The sequence below is a fragment of the Pneumocystis carinii genome (assembly GCF_001477545.1).
Source record: "Pneumocystis carinii B80 chromosome Unknown supercont1.11, whole genome shotgun sequence".
Classification (NCBI taxonomy): Eukaryota; Fungi; Ascomycota; class Pneumocystomycetes; order Pneumocystales; family Pneumocystaceae; genus Pneumocystis; species Pneumocystis carinii.
In genome coordinates, this window is record NW_017264723.1 from 205,029 (window position 1) to 222,077 (window position 17,049).

At 29.2% G+C, this 17,049-nt stretch overlaps 5 protein-coding genes across 5 annotated transcripts; 4 read left to right on the forward strand and 1 right to left on the reverse strand.

The window, feature by feature from the left end:
* Window positions 1-83: 83 nt before the first annotated feature.
* T552_02539 (hypothetical protein) lies at window positions 84-8,420 on the forward strand (the record flags this gene model as incomplete). Its single annotated transcript, XM_018371075.1, has 26 exons — window positions 84-579; window positions 630-919; window positions 968-1,234; window positions 1,275-2,008; window positions 2,056-2,220; window positions 2,263-2,359; window positions 2,402-2,869; window positions 2,911-3,168; window positions 3,210-4,439; window positions 4,484-5,009; window positions 5,055-5,526; window positions 5,567-5,891; window positions 5,939-6,036; window positions 6,084-6,176; window positions 6,223-6,378; window positions 6,423-6,519; window positions 6,562-6,756; window positions 6,799-7,066; window positions 7,110-7,307; window positions 7,351-7,475; window positions 7,517-7,599; window positions 7,643-7,765; window positions 7,807-7,894; window positions 7,939-8,023; window positions 8,068-8,186; window positions 8,229-8,420. 26 exons carry the CDS (start codon window positions 84-86, stop codon window positions 8,418-8,420), a joined length of 7,248 nt encoding a protein of 2,415 aa, XP_018225238.1.
* A 346-nt stretch (window positions 8,421-8,766) lies between these two features.
* T552_02540 (hypothetical protein) lies at window positions 8,767-10,848 on the forward strand. Its single transcript, XM_018371076.1, has 7 exons — window positions 8,767-8,869; window positions 8,914-9,123; window positions 9,165-9,538; window positions 9,580-9,821; window positions 9,864-9,968; window positions 10,013-10,158; window positions 10,202-10,848. Exons 1-7 carry the CDS (start codon window positions 8,811-8,813, stop codon window positions 10,806-10,808), a joined length of 1,743 nt encoding a protein of 580 aa, XP_018225239.1. The 5' UTR covers window positions 8,767-8,810; the 3' UTR covers window positions 10,809-10,848.
* On the reverse strand, window positions 10,844-11,595 carry T552_02541 (hypothetical protein). The gene is made up of 5 exons (XM_018371077.1): window positions 11,516-11,595; window positions 11,362-11,473; window positions 11,211-11,318; window positions 11,001-11,165; window positions 10,844-10,957 (listed from the first exon to the last, which is right to left on the reverse strand). The coding sequence occupies exons 1-5, from the start codon at window positions 11,549-11,551 to the stop codon at window positions 10,887-10,889; spliced, it is 492 nt and encodes a 163-aa protein (XP_018225240.1). The 5' UTR covers window positions 11,552-11,595; the 3' UTR covers window positions 10,844-10,886.
* Window positions 11,544-12,309, forward strand: T552_02542 (hypothetical protein). The gene is made up of 3 exons (XM_018371078.1): window positions 11,544-11,840; window positions 11,882-11,960; window positions 12,004-12,309. The coding sequence occupies exons 1-3, from the start codon at window positions 11,575-11,577 to the stop codon at window positions 12,262-12,264; spliced, it is 606 nt and encodes a 201-aa protein (XP_018225241.1). The 5' UTR covers window positions 11,544-11,574; the 3' UTR covers window positions 12,265-12,309.
* A 135-nt stretch (window positions 12,310-12,444) lies between these two features.
* Window positions 12,445-16,983, forward strand: T552_02543 (hypothetical protein). The gene is made up of 18 exons (XM_018371079.1): window positions 12,445-12,691; window positions 12,736-12,853; window positions 12,901-13,296; window positions 13,338-13,472; window positions 13,516-13,661; window positions 13,704-13,935; window positions 13,985-14,220; window positions 14,264-14,765; window positions 14,808-14,873; window positions 14,912-15,085; window positions 15,127-15,501; window positions 15,542-15,650; window positions 15,699-15,829; window positions 15,873-16,091; window positions 16,135-16,314; window positions 16,359-16,511; window positions 16,557-16,703; window positions 16,748-16,983. The coding sequence occupies exons 1-18, from the start codon at window positions 12,489-12,491 to the stop codon at window positions 16,943-16,945; spliced, it is 3,720 nt and encodes a 1,239-aa protein (XP_018225242.1). The 5' UTR covers window positions 12,445-12,488; the 3' UTR covers window positions 16,946-16,983.
* The last annotated feature ends 66 nt before the right edge of the window (window positions 16,984-17,049 follow it).

Consider the following 17,049-nt stretch of genomic DNA (forward strand, 5'->3'; position numbering starts at 1 on the left):
TACGTCTTGGGTCTCGATGGGTTTACCGTCGTCCAACTAACATATAAGTATAGACGTGTAGAAGTAGATGAGGGGCCATAATAATGAGTAATGAGGGGATATTTGGTGGAGATCTTCATGGATTTGAACGGGTAGTAGAGGAGGCTCTATTAGTTTCAGGAGAGGAGAGAATGTATGGTGCTACAGAGAAGGAGATTATGATGAGTGGAGAATTGATTGAGATTGTAGTTCGTATGGGAGTTATTGGGAGAATGAATGAATTAGGTGTTCGTATGAGTTATTATGTTGAAGAGAATGGAGAGGAAGTGGTAGAAAATGAATCGGCGAGGACGAGTGTGTTGCAAAGTTTGCGATTGATTGAAAGGACTATTGGAAGGGTGCCGGGGGTTTTAGAAGTGATAGTTGGGGAAAGAGAGGATAGAATGGTTAAATGGTTAGTTTTGAGGATGATTTTGATGTTGCGATATGGGGAGAAAGATTTAGTACGCCGAGGTATATATGAAGTGTATATTTTAATTACATGTTGTGGTGGATTTTTTGCTAAAGAGGCAATGGATGCAATAAAAAGTTTTGTGAATGGTAGGGATTATGTTTGAGACGAAACAAAGGGATTAATGATGAATATGAAGGGATGGTATGTGATATTAAAGGGAATTTAGATGAAACATGTGATTTGGGGGATAAGAAGAAATTTGATGATATTCCTGGGTTTAATAAGTTTTCAATGATTGATAGATTGGATATAGTGGCACATGTGTATGAAATGTTAGTATATTGGATACAAGATCGAAGGGTGATAGGGATGATTCCGGGATTATGGTCATCTGTTTGGATTGGAAGTAGTATGAATAGTTTGTGGGAATTTTTGGAATGTTTTTTATCGAAAACGTTACCTATGAAATATTTGATTTGGGTTCAAGTTTTGTTTTTGAAAATATTAGGGTTATTATTGTTTCATGGATATAAGAATCCTTTGGTTGATGATTTGCATGTATGTTTTAGAATAGCGGTTACCCTTGTTTTATCAGGATTTGAAAGTTTGTATTCAAGCGAAATTAGTCATAATTTGAATATGGCATTGCAAGAAGCCCTTGGTGCGGGACTTATTGGGATTTCGAGGATATCAAAGCAGTTTCCTGAATATTTATCTATGATTGTTACACGATTGATACCAGCTTTAGAGAGTTTTCAGAAAAGTCCTATTAGATTTATGGCGACGGCATCTGATTTCAAGGTAAGAATATTATTTATTTATTTTTGATATAAACTATTAGATTTGTTATCTTTATACTATTCTCATGTTATCTAATACGGAATATTTATATACCGAAATATTTGATAGAGTAAATTGTTTGGCGAAATTTCTGTTTCAATGTTTAAACGGTCTAGAAATTAGATTTAGGAGTGAATATTTAGAGGAAAAATATGATTCGATTATTGAGTATATTAAACCTATATGGAATGGTTATATCGAAACTAATAATGATAATTTGGTGATGGAGAAGTTATATCCTTCATTAGATCCGATTTTTTATATATCTCGACGCATGTCAAAGGCTTTTCCTCAATTTTTTGGAAGGATTGATAATATTTATGAAGAAATTCTACGTTTTCTTTTTGACACAAATTTGGATGTACTACAATATAGAGTTATTTTTGAATGCATTGGTTTATTAAGCTGTGGAGCGTCTGGAAGTTTAACTGTGTTCAGATTGGACTGTAATGAAGATTTTTCTCTTCTTTGTAATATATGTGATTTTCCAAAATCATCTGCTAAAATTTTGGATTCTTTTGAAATTGCTATTTGCTCTAAATTGATAGAATCTTGTTTGAATTTAGAATGGTTTGTGAATTCTGGTATGCTTAGAATTATTGCTATGAAGGCTTTGGGTAGAATTATTAGACACTCAACTATTGAGTCAGAAATACGATTATCAAATTCAGTTCTTGGAAATTGGTGTATACAATCACTTCAGAGCTCTTCACGTGGACTTAGAATAGAATCTGGGTAGTTAAATATTATTATTATGTTTTAATTTTCTAATATTATTGAAGATATACATTATGCTGTTATTATAATAAAAAAAAATCTGATGATCCTAATAATGAAATAGTTTTAGAAAATAGACGATATATTTTCGATGTTTTGAAAAGAATGACTGTAAATAATGAAAAAATATACATGGAATCTGTTATATTATTTTGGGCAGAACTTGCCAAGTACGTGCTTTAAATTATAACATTTATTTTAATTATATATAGGATTTCAGAAGATGAAGAACTTAATTTAATTTTAATATTACTTATAGAATATTTAGGTCAAAGCAACTTATTTATTCAAGCACTTATTTTTCAAGAGGTGAATTTTTATTTTAATGATGATGAGATTAAAATATGATAGATTCATTCTATTTCTGATGCTCATAATGTAACACCTTTGCAGCTTTTTTCGCCGTATTGGAGCACTGTTAGTATTGCAATTGTAAAACAGATGCAAGTTCAACCTCAAATTATACAAATATTTTCTACTATCTTGGGAATATCATTATCAGACTTTCTTTCTCGTACTGAATCATATACTCTTCCTTACCTTATTGTATCAAAAAGAAAGGATATTATTGAGCAAATTGCTTCTTTTTTGCAAAAAGATGTTTCAACTCTCTGTTTAGATAATATGTCCTATATTTTAGCGACACTTTTAACGCAAGATGTTGCATATGTTGAAAGTGCGGCTATGCTTTTGCTTTCTTTGGCTTCCTCCGATTTTAAAAAGGTAGATTTATCAGGTCTTGTCCGCTCAGAGCCTATATTAATTGCTGTTCAATTGTTACAAATGTTTTCTGATGACTTTGATAAGAAACGTTCGAGGGTATATATTCGACTTATAGTGATTTGTTCCTAATTTTTTAGATTTTAAGAGCTCTTGAAATTGTTTCTGCGATTGTTTGTAAAATTCCCCTTGATCATATTTATTCGAATACTTTCGATTCTAAAGATGTCCTTGCGCAATTTTTTTCTCGATATACATTGGGGATAGTAGCGCACTTTGCTGATCTTATAAATGATGTAAAAGGTGTTAATTCTGTTCGTGAAAAATTGCGTTATTTGGTTGGCATTGAAGAATTGGTAAAATTGGCTGGCAGTTTCATAACTAGTGCAATTCCACAAGTTGTCCTTATTATATTTCGAATTATAACTAATAGTTTTAGCTTTCTGCTTGTCTTCAATCTGCCTTGTTAGATCCTTTATTAAGAAAAGCCTCTTTATGTTCATGGTCAACACTTGTAAATAATTTGAATGATTTCGATCTCTCTGGTTTATTGGGACAAACGTTTTCACTGTTTCTAAGTTATTGGAATGAATGTTTAAGTGCAGAGAAACAATTGATCCGTGATCTTTTTTGGTCCTTAATTAATAATCGTAAAAATGTTATTGAAGAATCTATCACAAGTATACCAAGCTTAAAAGCAATAAAGGAGCTAGATGATATTGAAATGAAATTATCAGAGTTTAGAAAATCTGAATCATTTAGTGATTACTTGAAAAATATTGCTCAAAGATGTGTAGATGATAGTGAAATTGTTTGTTATCAAGGGTTATTGGAGCTTCGTAAATGTTTATATGAAAACCAATTGAGCCTTCATTCTTTGATATTAAAAGAAAGAACCGAACAGGTTATTGAATATATTATTAGAGCTTTGTTAGATCTTTGTCAAAAGTATAGAGAAATAAATAAAGATATTGTTATACTTTCTGCAGAATGTCTTGGTGCTGTTGGTGCTGTAGATCCTTTGAGAGTAGATGCGAAGAAAAAGAAAAAAGAATTAGTTGTTCTTTATAATTTTGAAGATATGGATGAGAATATTACCTTCGTTTCATCATTTATTCAGGAACAACTTGTTGGTGCATTCCGATTTGCGACTGATACTCGAGCTCAAGGATTTTTGGCGTATGTAATGCAAGAATTGTTGAAATTTTGTGGATTTACTGCTTCTAATATTATGAATACTAATCAATCTTCACTTGAAACATTTAAAAGATGGTCATATTTTTCTGTTGGCTCAAAGCAAACTCTTGTACCTTTGTTAAATTCCAAATATTTTGTTAATCAGATTCAGTTAAATACTGCCTTGGTTTATCCAATATATTCTGCTGCAAAAACTTATAAAATTTGGTTGCAGAGCTTTTCTTTAGAAATATTTAAAAGCGTTGAAGGGGATAATGCTAAAAAGATTTTCTCTATTTGTTCTTATATAATTAAAAACCAGGATTTAAATATAACTAATTTTTTATTGCCATTTGCTCTCTTGAATGTAATATTAACAGGAACAGAATCTCTAAAAAACATGGTGGCAAATGAGCTGTTAGACGTGTTAAAAGACGGGGAATCTGAAAAGACAGATCATGTTCAGGTTGAAAAAGCTCAATTGGCATGTCAGGTATATTCATAATTTTATTTTATCATATAATGAATGTTATAAAGACAGTGTTCTCAATAATTGATTATTTTAATACATGGCTTCGTCGGAAAAGAAGCTTTAATAGTAACTTTAAGGCTGCTGTGGCTAGGAAGGCAAATAGATATATGGTTGTTGATGATGTTGTTGATAATGACCCACTTATTAAGAAAGTGGAATCTTTACTTTTGGTTATACCATCAGACCTTATAGGTCGTGCGTCATACAATTGCGGATCGTATGCACGAGCTGTATTTCATTGGGAACAGTATATTCGTCAGGAACGAAATAATGGTTTAGATAATAAAGGTCTCAGACCTCTATATAAAAAATTGCAACAAATGTATATTGATTTGGATGATCCAGACACAATTGAAGGAATTTCATCTAAATTTCATACTTTTGATTTAGATCAGCAAATTTTAATTCACGAAAGTGCAGGTCGCTGGGCAGCTGCTCAAACATGTTATGAGTTATCTTTAGATCGAAAAAATCCAAAGTTTGAGTTATTAAATGGTTTATTGAATTGTCTAAAAAGACAGGGTCGTTATGGTATTTTTAAAAAACATATTCATTTAAGTTTAATTGTATTTATAGAAACATTATTAACGGAAATTGATAGTCTTATTTCTTGTAATTCGAATTTTACTAATAAGTTAATAAATCTTGGTGCCGAGGTTGCTTGGCAGTTTGAAAAATGGGATATTTTGGAGAAATATTTGAGCATTACTGATTCTAAATTATTTGATATTGGTCTTGGAAAAGCATTGTTGTTGTTAAAAAGTAAAAATTATATGGATTATCGTAGCTGTATAGTGGAATTGCGTACACAGTTGGCAATCTCTTTAGGATCAAGTAATATTGATTCTACATGGCAATGTTATGATATATTATTTAAACTGCATATGTTGTTTGAACTGGAATATCTTTATGATTCTTTTAAAGACGATAGTAATGATATAAGCCTTTTTATGGATAGAATTGATCAAAGATTGCAAATTATGGCAGCTTCATTTGAATATAGATCTTCTATTTTATCTTTGAGACGAATAATTTTGGATATATTAAGGTATGTTTTGATTATTGCCTATAATATCTAAATATTGTAGTTCATTTAAGGGGATTGATGTTAATGATGAAGTGGCTAAAATATGGCTTAAAATAGCGAAGCTTGCGAGGAAATCTGATTATTCACAACAGTCTTATAATTCGATATTAATAGCTGAAAGCAAGGGGTTTCCTTTAGCAAGCGTAGAACATGCAAGATGGTGGTGGAAACAAGGAGAGCATAGAAAAGCCGTTGAAAGTTTGGAGAATGCTTTTGCTGCAGGAATTTTTGATTTTCCTGAGAATTGTGTTTCTGATATAAAAAAATCTGACAAATTCTTTGACAAGTATTCTTCTATGAAATCTAAAGCATATATTACTGGAAAGGTTACTTTTATTTGAAGAATATATTGATCTCTTACATTATTAATTAGGCTTCTCTACTTCTTGCTAAATGGAAGGATACAGGAGGACAAAGTAATGCACGTATATTAATACAAAAATATCAAGAAGTAGTTAAAAAGCATAATAAGTTAGTAATATTTATTGTTATTTCTGTTATAGCCTTATATACTTTAGATGGGAAAAAGGCCATTATTATCTTGGACGTTATTATAATAGATTATATGATGAAGAAGCGAAACGTCCGCCAAATATGCAGAGTGCAAATTTGTTAATCCATTGACTTTAATGTTTAGTTTTTGTTAACATAATCTAGTTTGGAAGGAGAATGGACTCGACTTATTTGTCTTAATTATGGACGAGCCCTCCATTATGGAAGCAAATATATTTATCAAACAATGCCCAAGTTTCTTACACTTTGGTTAGATTTTGGAAATAATGTTAATAAAATATTTTTTGATTTTGGGACCAAGTAATGGCTTTATTTTAAATTTTTATATTTTTTTAATGTCATAGGGAATTTCAGGAGAATCTTCTTGAAGCAAGAAATACTCGATTGAAATTAATAAATGAATGTGTTAAAAAGTATGCAAAACGATTGCCGGCATATTTGGTATATATATTTACATTTTGCAATTAAGACTGATATATTAAGTTTTTGACATGCTTTTCTCAATTGATTTCCAGAATAACACATTCTAATCCATCTGTTTTTTCTATATTAGAAATGATAATTGTTTCTGTTATCTCAACGTATCCTAAGCAGTCTCTGTGGTATATTTTCTCTGTATCTAAATCTCGTTCAAAAATACGTTCTGAACGTGGAAATATCATTCTTCAGAAATTGATGGTAATTAGCATTTATTCTTGGGCAATTTTTTAGATTTCGTAGACTGATGATAAGAATTCTTCTGTAAATATGAAAAAATTGATAAATCAGACACAATTATTAGTGAGTCAATTTATCCGGCTATGTAATGCAGAAATAACGAGCAAAAAAACTATACAAAGCCTTTCAAAAGATTTTAGATTTTCATCTTCTGTTGTACCAATAGATATTGTTGTTCCTATTCAATCGGTTTTGGTAATTACTTTACCATCTTCTCCTGCTGCTATTAAGTATCATGTACCATTTTCTGATGATCAGCCATGTTTGCATGGTATTTTTTTTTAAATTCTAATATAATATCTGATTCTTATTAGGTTTTTTGGATGAAGTAGATATAATGAATTCTTTGCAAAAACCTCGTAAAATTACTATTATTGGTAGTGATGGTCGATATTATTCATTTCTCTGTAAACCAAAAGATGATTTACGTAAAGATGCGCGGTTAATGGAATTTAATACTATGATTAATAGGCTTTTGAGAATAGATAATGAATCTAGAAAAAGACAATTGCGTAGGATGATTATTTTAGGAAAAAATAGACTAATTTATCTAAGATATTAGAACGTATAGTGTCATACCTTTTAATGAAGAATGTGGTCTTATTGAGTGGGTTAGTCATATGAGGCCTTTAAGAGATATTGTATTAAAAGCATATAAACAAAAAAATATACCTATTAATGTTTGTATATTTCTAAAATTATTATTTTTTAATGGTAATAGTACTCGGAAGTTCGTGCAATATTAGATATGGCTTCTTCAAGTTCAAATCCTGGTTTAATATTTACTGAAAAATTGTTATCTAAGTAAGAACTTGAAATTTTATCTTTATTTTAATGTTTGAATTAGATTTCCTTCAGTATTTCATGAATGGTTTTTAGAAACATTTCCTTCACCAATAACTTGGAGAGCAAGTCGTTTGAATTATGCAAGAACTTTGGCTGTTATGTCTATGGTTGGTTATGTTTTAGGGTATATTTTGTGTTTTAGTTATTATAATTTAATATCATTAGACTTGGAGATCGTCATGGAGAGAACATATTGTTTGATGAAAATAATGGCGATTCTTTCCATGTAGATTTTAATTGTCTTTTTGAGAAGGTTTTATTTCCTTAAGTAACTTGTTTTTCTTTAATTCTTTTTAGGGGCTTACATTTGAAAAGCCTGAGAGGGTTCCCTTTAGACTGACTCATAATATGGTGGATGCTTTAGGTGTAATAGGTTATGATGGTAAAAATAACGTTTATAATTAAATGTTATAATAATTTTTATAGGAGTTTTTAGAAAATCATGTGAGGTTACAATGCGAATATTAAGATCAAATCAAGAATCATTAACAAGTGTTTTGGAAACTTTTATTCATGATCCACTTTTAGAATGGGATAAAAAAAAAGTACTTAATATTTATTTTTTTATTTAATTAAATATTTTTTAGAGGAACATTTCTTCTGATACCAATATAAATACGGAAAATGTTGAAGCAAAAAAAGTATTAGATTCAATTAAACGGAAATTAGATGGATATATAACAGCTGAAGTTACTCCTTTGTCTATTGAAGGCCAAGTAGATGAACTTATCTTGCAAGCAGTTAACCCTGGGTTACTTGCTTTGATGTATATAGGGTAATTTTTTTTTCTAATTATTTTTTTAACAATTTTAGTTGGGCAAGTTATATATAATGTATATATAAAATATTTAATATATGGAAATTTTCATTTTGTTTTCATATGGTTTTGTACTATTATTATTACAATCTTATTTTTGTCTTATCATCTTTTAAGATTAATTGGACTTGCAATTGTGGTTTTTTTATATTATAGATATAACCATTTTAGAAGATTTAAATGGCTAATATTATTTAAATAGTATTGAAAAAGTGGAATTATGTTTATTAATGATTTGTTGTTATTTTATACTATTTTTAATTCTATTTAAAATTATGCCTATATATTATTTCAAGATTATCTTTTTTATTACGAATTTCTATAATGTTAATTAAAATCTTAAAAAGCTGACATGGATTCAGTAGATATCCTTTTAGTACCATTTCCACGTGAATATTCATATGGTTATAAGTAATTTTTTATATTTATTTATGATATTTTTATTTATAATTTAGTTATGATTATTTTTTAGAAAATGTAGTTTCAAGAATTGTTGCAAAATATGGGGCATTTAGGAAGCTCAAGATATCATCTTTTCATGATATGAATGATTATTTGGATGACAATGATAATTTAAAACAAAAACAGGATTCTAATATTTCAGATAAATTTGATTTAAATTGTGATGTTCAACAAATAAAAGAAAAACTTATTAATATGATCTCGTACGCCAAGAAATAACTTAATTTTAACTTAAGGTTGTTAGTAATGCACAAAATGAATGTTCCTTAGTTCTTGATTTTGTTTCTATGCTAGTTTCTTCAGTCAAACCTGCTTTAGGGAATTCTAGTATGTCTACATTTTTAAAGGAACGTATTCCAGTAGGATCGTTTGGAACTGAAAGCGTTAGAGGAGATATTTTTTCTGAAGATTTTGTTGTTTCTAAAGGATGGAAATTACAAGCTTTATCTAAAGTTACTTCTGATCTTTTAGATGCATCGGTTAAAATTGATAAAGAAATCACTTTGGAAGCTAAGTTTTGGGATCAAGTAAATATATTAAGGCAAAATGGATGGAATCTTATGCATTCTCGTGTTGGTCAGGATAAGAATTTCGTAATTAATTATGGAATTATGGATGGTATTGAGTTTTTGTAAATATTTTTTATTTATGGTTGCTAGTTTCTCGTATTTTTGGGAGAGGATTTGCTATTTTAAAAAGAGGTATAGATGGCGATGTTAAATTTGATGGTGTAGATATGTTTGAAACTTTTAAAATTACACGACTTCGATTTTCTGAAAATGATGTTATAAAAGGTGAAGTAGTTTGGGATAATTCCTCATTTTCGGAATTTTTTGATAAAAATACCCAAATTCTCTCTCAAAGAAGAGATAGTTTTTTTGAAGAAGAATTATTAGAAGAGGTTTTTTCAACATTTAAGTTATAATTTGATTGATATTGTAAGATTATAAAAGAGATTAACTTTTTTGATGATTTAAATGCTGTAATACTAGATAATGGAATATCTGTTGAAATTATGGAGTCGAAACGAGTATTATTACTTGATATTGTAGTTTTTCTGCTTTTTTATATAATTATTTTTAAATATTTTAGGTTGACGCTTCAACAAAAACTAACAAATTTAACCAAGAATATGATGTTTTATGTGAAATTGTGCTTTTGGCATTGCATTTGTTTTTCTCATATTATGAATCTCAAAAACTAAAATGGGTAGATAGTTTTCCTTTTTTGTCAAAAATGTTTTTTTCATAATATTTATTTCTAAATAACTAATTTCTTTAGACAAAATAAAAAACAAACACGAATACTTTTTCCTATTGTATCTCAATTATCACATTATTTTATATTGGATGAAATTTCTAAAGAATTGAAGAACTGTGTTGATGTAATTCTTGCAGAAGGTTGGACTGTAGATTATAAAATTAAAAAATATGTTGATACAGATTTTGGTATTTCTGAAGATTCAATTATTGAATCTATTGTTAATGGCTCTCGAAGTGTAATTGAAATGTATCTTCCAGGATCTTCTCAAATAATAATTGATATACACACAGTTGACTATAAGACATCTTTTGAAATTGATTTTCATAATATTAGAATAAATGGTGTTACGACAAGTAAGACTGTTTGTGGTAGTATTCTTGAAACATTGGAATGTATCATTTGGTCTATTAACAAGGATTTTGTTAATGTTTTACAAGAAGCAGTTACACCAAATTGGGAAATTAAAAATGGTGAATTAGTTAATATAAATAATACTATGAAGATTAAAATGGAAGTTTTTATACAGAGAAATGAAGATGGTATGTGGAAAATATTTTTATATAAAAATGGAACATTCGTACATATACAAGATAAAATTAGTGATGTTTTAAATAAAATATTATAACTTCGTATGTTTTATATATTTTTAATTCATAGAAATGATAGTATTTTTACTAGTGAATAAACCATAGATTGATGCTGTTTAGTCCTGATATTTTGAAGAATCTGTGTTATGTTCATTATGATTGACAAAATTAAACCATGGAAATGCCGCTATGTATATTAGTATTTTTTCCTAGAAGAAAATGATAATTACAAAACTTAAGTGCTGAATATCTTGAGTTTTGTGCTGCAATTCTTTGCATATCTTCTGGCATTTCAGATTTACCATATAATGGTTCGTTTGCTGCTCGTTTTCGCTCCACTTCTTCTTTATTCATTTGCACTTCTCGTCCATTTTCTGTCCAACCCCAAAGTCTTACTATCTTTTATAAATAATATATAATTTTTTAATTGCTTGTTTTACAGCTTGATCTTTGATATGCCAACAAAAACCCTCCACATATACCTAATACCCCGCTCAATCGAAGTGCTGGTCCTAAACCAGACTTGTTCAATGACGGATATAATTTCTCTTATTTTATTACTCTTTATCTTATACAAAGTTTATTTATTACCTAGAACCAACATACTAATTGGAAATCCAGCTGTTCCTATTATGAAAGTTAAGTAATCTGATGGTCTTGCATAGCGAATAACACGGAAAAAATGAGGATCCGTATCAATAACCTGTTAGAGCATTAGTGTAAGTGGTTTTAAGTATTTTTATACCGGGAATTCTGTACGAAGCTTCTTTGCTGATACCATATATATTGCCCGTGATTAAGATAATGTTCGACGATAAAATGGAGACTGATTTATTTAAAATAGATGAAAAAGATGTACATATTATTTCAAGGAAAAGAGACTCTGATAAAAGCGCTTCAGTTGAAGAAAGAGATGTTTCCAGAGATGATAGATTGAATTTCATGAAAAGAACAAATGATATTTCAAATGATTCTGGAGTACTTTCAGATGCTAGTCTTTCAGATCTTGGGGTTGATGAAGCAGTGTCTGTTCGTGTTCGACGACCAGTAGCGAAATTGGATGATGAGAAGTAGGTAAAAGTGTATTTGGATTTTTTGTTGATGGTAAAAGATTATTGTCTTCTAAGGGTCTTACATGGATTTTTCATAATGCACCGAAGAAAATCCATTGGAAAGGAAAGGGGCATGAAGTAAATATTATATATAATAGAATTGTTGGTTTATTTTCAATAGTTTTATGATTTAAGACGTCTTTTATTATTTTATCAGGTTTGGGCACATGAATTGTTTCCAAAGGCTAGATTCCGTGAGATGCTTCGAATGATTCAGAAACAAGGTCATTCAAAACGAATTAGAATTGCTCGTTCACAATGGATTCGTATGAATCGGGAGGAATTGGTTCGGTCTGAAGATCTTCCTGAAATTAGAAGAGATGAATTAGAAATAGATGAAGATATATTTCATGAAGAGATTAAAGAAATAGAAGATATCTAGGAGTTTTTGATAAATGATATTTAAATTGTTTATTTATATTTGCTTTTGATTAATAGATTATTTAAAGGGTAAAATGGAAAGGCATAATTTGGTTTTTGAAGTATTAAATAAGACTTTGGTATATTAGATCTTTTAAATTTTTCAACTTTATTTGAATATTTTGCTTTGTTCTATTTTATTATAAAAAGGTTATTTATATTATTTTATTTAAGACGGTTCGGACGATGCAACACTCTGATCTTTCTGAGGCGTTTGAGGCAATTAAAACGTCTTTAGACAAAAAAAAAGATGATGTATTCCATTTTGATGGGATTTCTAGACAGAATTTTGAGCTCGTTCTTTCTAGAAATGATATTTTTGCTCAGTTGGAGCAGTTTATGGTTCCTCCGCTTGAGTTTTCTATTGAATGGTTGAATAAGCTTCATGGGTAAGATAGCATTAGATTTCTATATTTATCTATGTAACTGATAGATATGTTGGAAAAGAGGTTGAATATAAGGAGTTGTTTCAAGTAGTACCATTTATTTCTCAGATGTCGGTAGAATTTATTAGGGAAGGATTAGAGGGTCGAATTGTTGGATATAAAGAGGTTTAATAGAACAATGAATAATCATTTATGATTGATAATGTGTTTAGGAAGCAGTTTCTATGGAAATTAATTCGAAAAATTCTACGGCATTTGAACGTAATCCGGCACCTCGTGGTGATTTTGTACGAGGAAGATCTACATTTTTGCCATTTGTTTCTGAGAAACTTAAAGTCCTTAAATTGGATCAAGATAAGAATGATGAAAAGCATATGGGTTTATTTCTTGTTGCACCTGGACTTTCACGCACAGGTATTTTAAAGGAATATGAATATCCTGATAAATTTCGTCTTGAACTTGATGAAAATGTTGATCCTAGCCATTGGAGATTTGATTCTATTGAATCCTTTCCTTTAGATAATAAAGAGAAATTGAGTGACGGAATCAGCGATTATAGTAAAATAGATCATTCTTTGGATTCAGTTGACGATTTTTTATCATCAGAAGTAATAATGATAAATTACATTATATTTTTTAATCAGTTTAGTTTTCGCTTCCTTTTTCAAATATTGATGTTTCCAAGTATTCTACAAAGCAAAAGACTAAAGAATGGGCTCATGTGGTTAACATAAAGGCTGGTTTTTCCGATTTTCATGAATTAGTCCCTAACATGGCATATAATGTATGTATATTTTTTATAAACAATATTTTTAAAGATTATAAAGTTTCCATTTGAGCTTGATACTTTTCAAAAATTTGCTATTTATCATCTCGAAAAGACTGAATCGGTATTTGTATCTGCTCATACTTCTGCAGGAAAGACTGTAGTAGCTGAATATGCTATTGCATTAGCATTGAAGCATATGACAAAGTTTGTTGTTATCTTTTTATAAATGTTTTTAAAATTAGATAGAGCTATTTATACATCTCCTATAAAGGCTCTTAGCAATCAAAAATTTAGAGATTTTTATGATACATTTGAGGATGTTGGGATTTTGACTGGAGATATACAGATTCGTCCGGAAGCTAGTTGTTTAATTATGACAACTGAAATTCTCCGATCTATGTTGTATAAAGGTTCAGATCTTATACGAGATGTTGAATTTGTTATATTTGATGAAGTTCATTATGTTAATGATTTCGAAGTATATTTCTTTTGTATTTTTATACTTTGAAATTGATTTTTTTAAAAAGCGAGGTGTCGTTTGGGAAGAAGTAATTATAATGTTACCTGAGTATGTTACTTTAATTCTTCTTTCTGCTACAGTCCCGAATACAAAAGAATTCGCAGAGTGGATAGGAAGAACTAGGCAAAAAGATATATATGTTATTTCTACTGCTAGACGGCCAATACCTTTGGAACATTTTTTATGGGTAAATAGAAAAATGTTTAAAATAGTAGATGAAAAAGAAAAGTTTTTGATGCAAGGGTTTGTTTTGTATGTATAATTGTTACATTCTTAGATTAGATAGTTATAAAGATGCTACCATGGTCTTGAAAAAAGATAAAAATACTGTTTCTACACAATTAAATAAAGGTGGGAATAATGATAGTAATTCTTTGCGTAATCAAAGACGAGGCAATTTAAATCGTACATCTAATAGTCAAAATAATTCCAAAAAGGGAGAGAAAAGTACAAATATTCGTGGGTCTGATAGATCTGTATTTAAAAATAATGAAAGACAAGACAGAAGTATTTGGGTATATCTTGTTAATCATTTACGTAAAATTAATTTATTGCCTGTTGTTGTATTTGTGTTTTCTAAGAAAAAATGTGAAGACAATGCTAATTCATTGGCTAATTTGGATTTATTAAATCATACAGCAAAAAGTGAAGTTCATGTTATTATCGAGAAATTAATAGCTAGGCTTTGTGCAGAAGATAGTAAACTTCCTCAAATTATTCGAATGAGAGATTTATTATCAAGAGGTATTGGTGTTCATCACGGTGGTCTGTTACCAATTGTAAAGGAGGTTAATATTACCATAGATTTTTTTTGTATTAAACTATATTAGATCGTTGAAATTCTATTTACTAGAAGTTTGGTTAAAATTCTTTTTGCTACTGAGACATTTGCTATGGTAAAATATAAGATCTAATAGCTTTTCTAATAAATTAGGGTATTAATATGCCAGCAAAATCTGTTGTATTTTCTGGAATACGAAAACATGATGGTCAAGAATTTCGTTATCTTCTTTCTGGGGAATATACTCAAATGGCTGGGCGTGCTGGGAGAAGAGGTTTAGATACTATAGGAACAGTAATTGTTATGTGTAATGATGATATTCCTGATGTATTTTTATATAATTCTTATTTTTTTTCTGAAATTTATAGATTAATATTCTTACACGCATTTTGTTGGGAAATTCTACTAAATTAAAAAGTCAATTTCGTTTGACTTATAATATGATTTTAAATATTCTTCGTGTAAAAACTTTGAAAGTTGAAGAAATGATAAAGCGAAGTTTTAGCGAGAATACAAGTCAAGCATTACTTCCTGAGCATCGGAAAGAGATAATGCTATATGAAAAAAACCTAAGTTCGTTAAAGCATGAACCATGTTCTTTTTGCGACATTGATTTGACTTATTTTTATAATAAAAATACAGAATATAATGAGCTTACAAAGATTTGTTATCGACTTGCCCTTTCTTCTCCTTATGGAAAAAAGATTTTTTCTCCAGGAAGAGTTGTGATATATAAAGAAAATGTATGATGTTATTTATTTTTATCATTAGTAATGAAGTTAGAATTTATATTGGTCATTGGCAATATTACTTGGTGAAGCATCCCTATCTTTTAATGGTGAGAAATGCTTTCATGCTTTATATGTTAAACAGAAAGATTCTAAAAATCAAGGTAAAATTTTTTAAAGTATTTGCATGTCATATAATTTTGTGAATTTAGCGAATAAACTCCCTTTTATTCCTGTTTTTTGGAACTATGATTTCGGATTAGATAGTTTAAAGGCTGAACAATTTAAAGAGAAAATATTACCTATCTCATCAATTGAATTGATTACTCAGATAGTTGTTAAGGTATTTAAAAAAAGGCTATTTTGGTATTTTAATGTATTTATAGCTTGATGTTTCTGCAGTTCGCTCTAGAATTAAGGAGTCTTTTTGTAATATTTGTGAACAGATAAAGAAAGCAAATTTTGTCAAGGATTTTGAATTTCTAGAATCTAGTTTTGTAAACGTTCGTGATTTAAAATTTAAAGAGTTATTTATGAAACGAAAATTATGTAAATCCGATATGTACAACAAGAAATGTTTGGAATGTCCTGATTTTGTTCTTCATGTTAGACAACTTTTTTTTTATTATGGATTAATATTTTTATTAGTTTTTGAAAGTTCATGAAAAGAATATGCTAGTTGAGAAAATTGAGATATTAGAACATTTGATTTCAGACCAGAATTTGGAGCTTCTTCCAGATTATGAGCAACGTATTAGCGTTCTTAAAGAATTAGATTATATAGATGATAATTTAAATGTTTTACTGAAAGGGCGAGTAGCTTGCGAAGTCTTTTTATTTTTATTGTTATGGTTTTGATTGACTTTTTTAAGATAAACTCTGCTCACGAATTGGTATTGACTGAGCTTATTTTGGAGAATACTTTGGCAGAATTTGAATCAGATGAAATTGTTGCATTGCTTAGTGTTTTTGTATTCGAAGAAAAGACTGAATCTTTGCCTTCGATTTCTCCTCATCTTGAAAAGGTTTTTTAAGTTTATATATATATATATATATATTAATTAGAGAAGGGAAAGGATATGATAATTAACGTAGCAAAAAAAATAAATTTAGTTCAAGACAAATATCAAGTTTTATCTTTATGCAATGAATTAGATTTTGAAAATAAGTCATGTTTTGGCTTGGTAGAAGTTGTTTATGAGTGGGCACGAGGAATGGTATGTTTTGTCATCTACATTAATGATTTTATTTATAACTTTAGTCTTTTGAACGCATTATGGATCTTACAGACGTTTTAGAAGGCTCAATAGTCCGTGTTATGACACGATTAGATCAAGTGCTTCGTGAATGTGCGAGTGCTGCGCGTATTATAGGGGATATTTCTATGTATTCTAAGATGGAAGACTGTCAAGAAAAAATTCGTAGAAATATTATATTTTGTCCAAGCCTTTATGTTTAATGAAATTAATAATGTTAGAGATTTTTCTTAAAATAAATAGATGTTATTGATTGTTTAAATTTTGTTTATTAGATATATATGAAATTAATTGTTTTACAGAATAT

Bases quoted from the DNA above. Each gene is read 5' to 3' on its own strand.
- T552_02541 (XM_018371077.1), bottom strand. From the start codon at position 11,551: ATGGTATCAGCAAAGAAGCTTCGTACAGAATTCCCG. The intron at 11,319-11,361 runs GTAATAAATAAA...TAATAAAATAAG, and splicing joins AATTAGTATGTTGGTTCTAG to AGAAATTATATCCGTCATTG. The intron at 11,166-11,210 runs GTAAAACAAGCA...TATAAAAGATAG, and splicing joins GGCATATCAAAGATCAAGCT to TAAGACTTTGGGGTTGGACA.
- T552_02543 (XM_018371079.1), top strand. From the start codon at position 12,489: ATGCAACACTCTGATCTTTCTGAGGCGTTTGAGGCAATTAAAACGTCT. The intron at 12,692-12,735 runs GTAAGATAGCAT...TGTAACTGATAG, and splicing joins TGGTTGAATAAGCTTCATGG to ATATGTTGGAAAAGAGGTTG. The intron at 16,704-16,747 runs GTATGTTTTGTC...TTATAACTTTAG, and splicing joins ATGAGTGGGCACGAGGAATG to TCTTTTGAACGCATTATGGA.
- T552_02542 (XM_018371078.1), top strand. From the start codon at position 11,575: ATGTTCGACGATAAAATGGAGACTGATTTATTTAAAATAGATGAAAAA. The intron at 11,841-11,881 runs GTAGGTAAAAGT...TGATGGTAAAAG, and splicing joins GCGAAATTGGATGATGAGAA to ATTATTGTCTTCTAAGGGTC. The intron at 11,961-12,003 runs GTAAATATTATA...TATTTTCAATAG, and splicing joins GGAAAGGAAAGGGGCATGAA to TTTTATGATTTAAGACGTCT.
- T552_02540 (XM_018371076.1), top strand. From the start codon at position 8,811: ATGGATTCAGTAGATATCCTTTTAGTACCATTTCCACGTGAATATTCA. The intron at 8,870-8,913 runs GTAATTTTTTAT...TTTATAATTTAG, and splicing joins GAATATTCATATGGTTATAA to TTATGATTATTTTTTAGAAA. The intron at 9,539-9,579 runs GTATTGAGTTTT...TATGGTTGCTAG, and splicing joins TAATTATGGAATTATGGATG to TTTCTCGTATTTTTGGGAGA.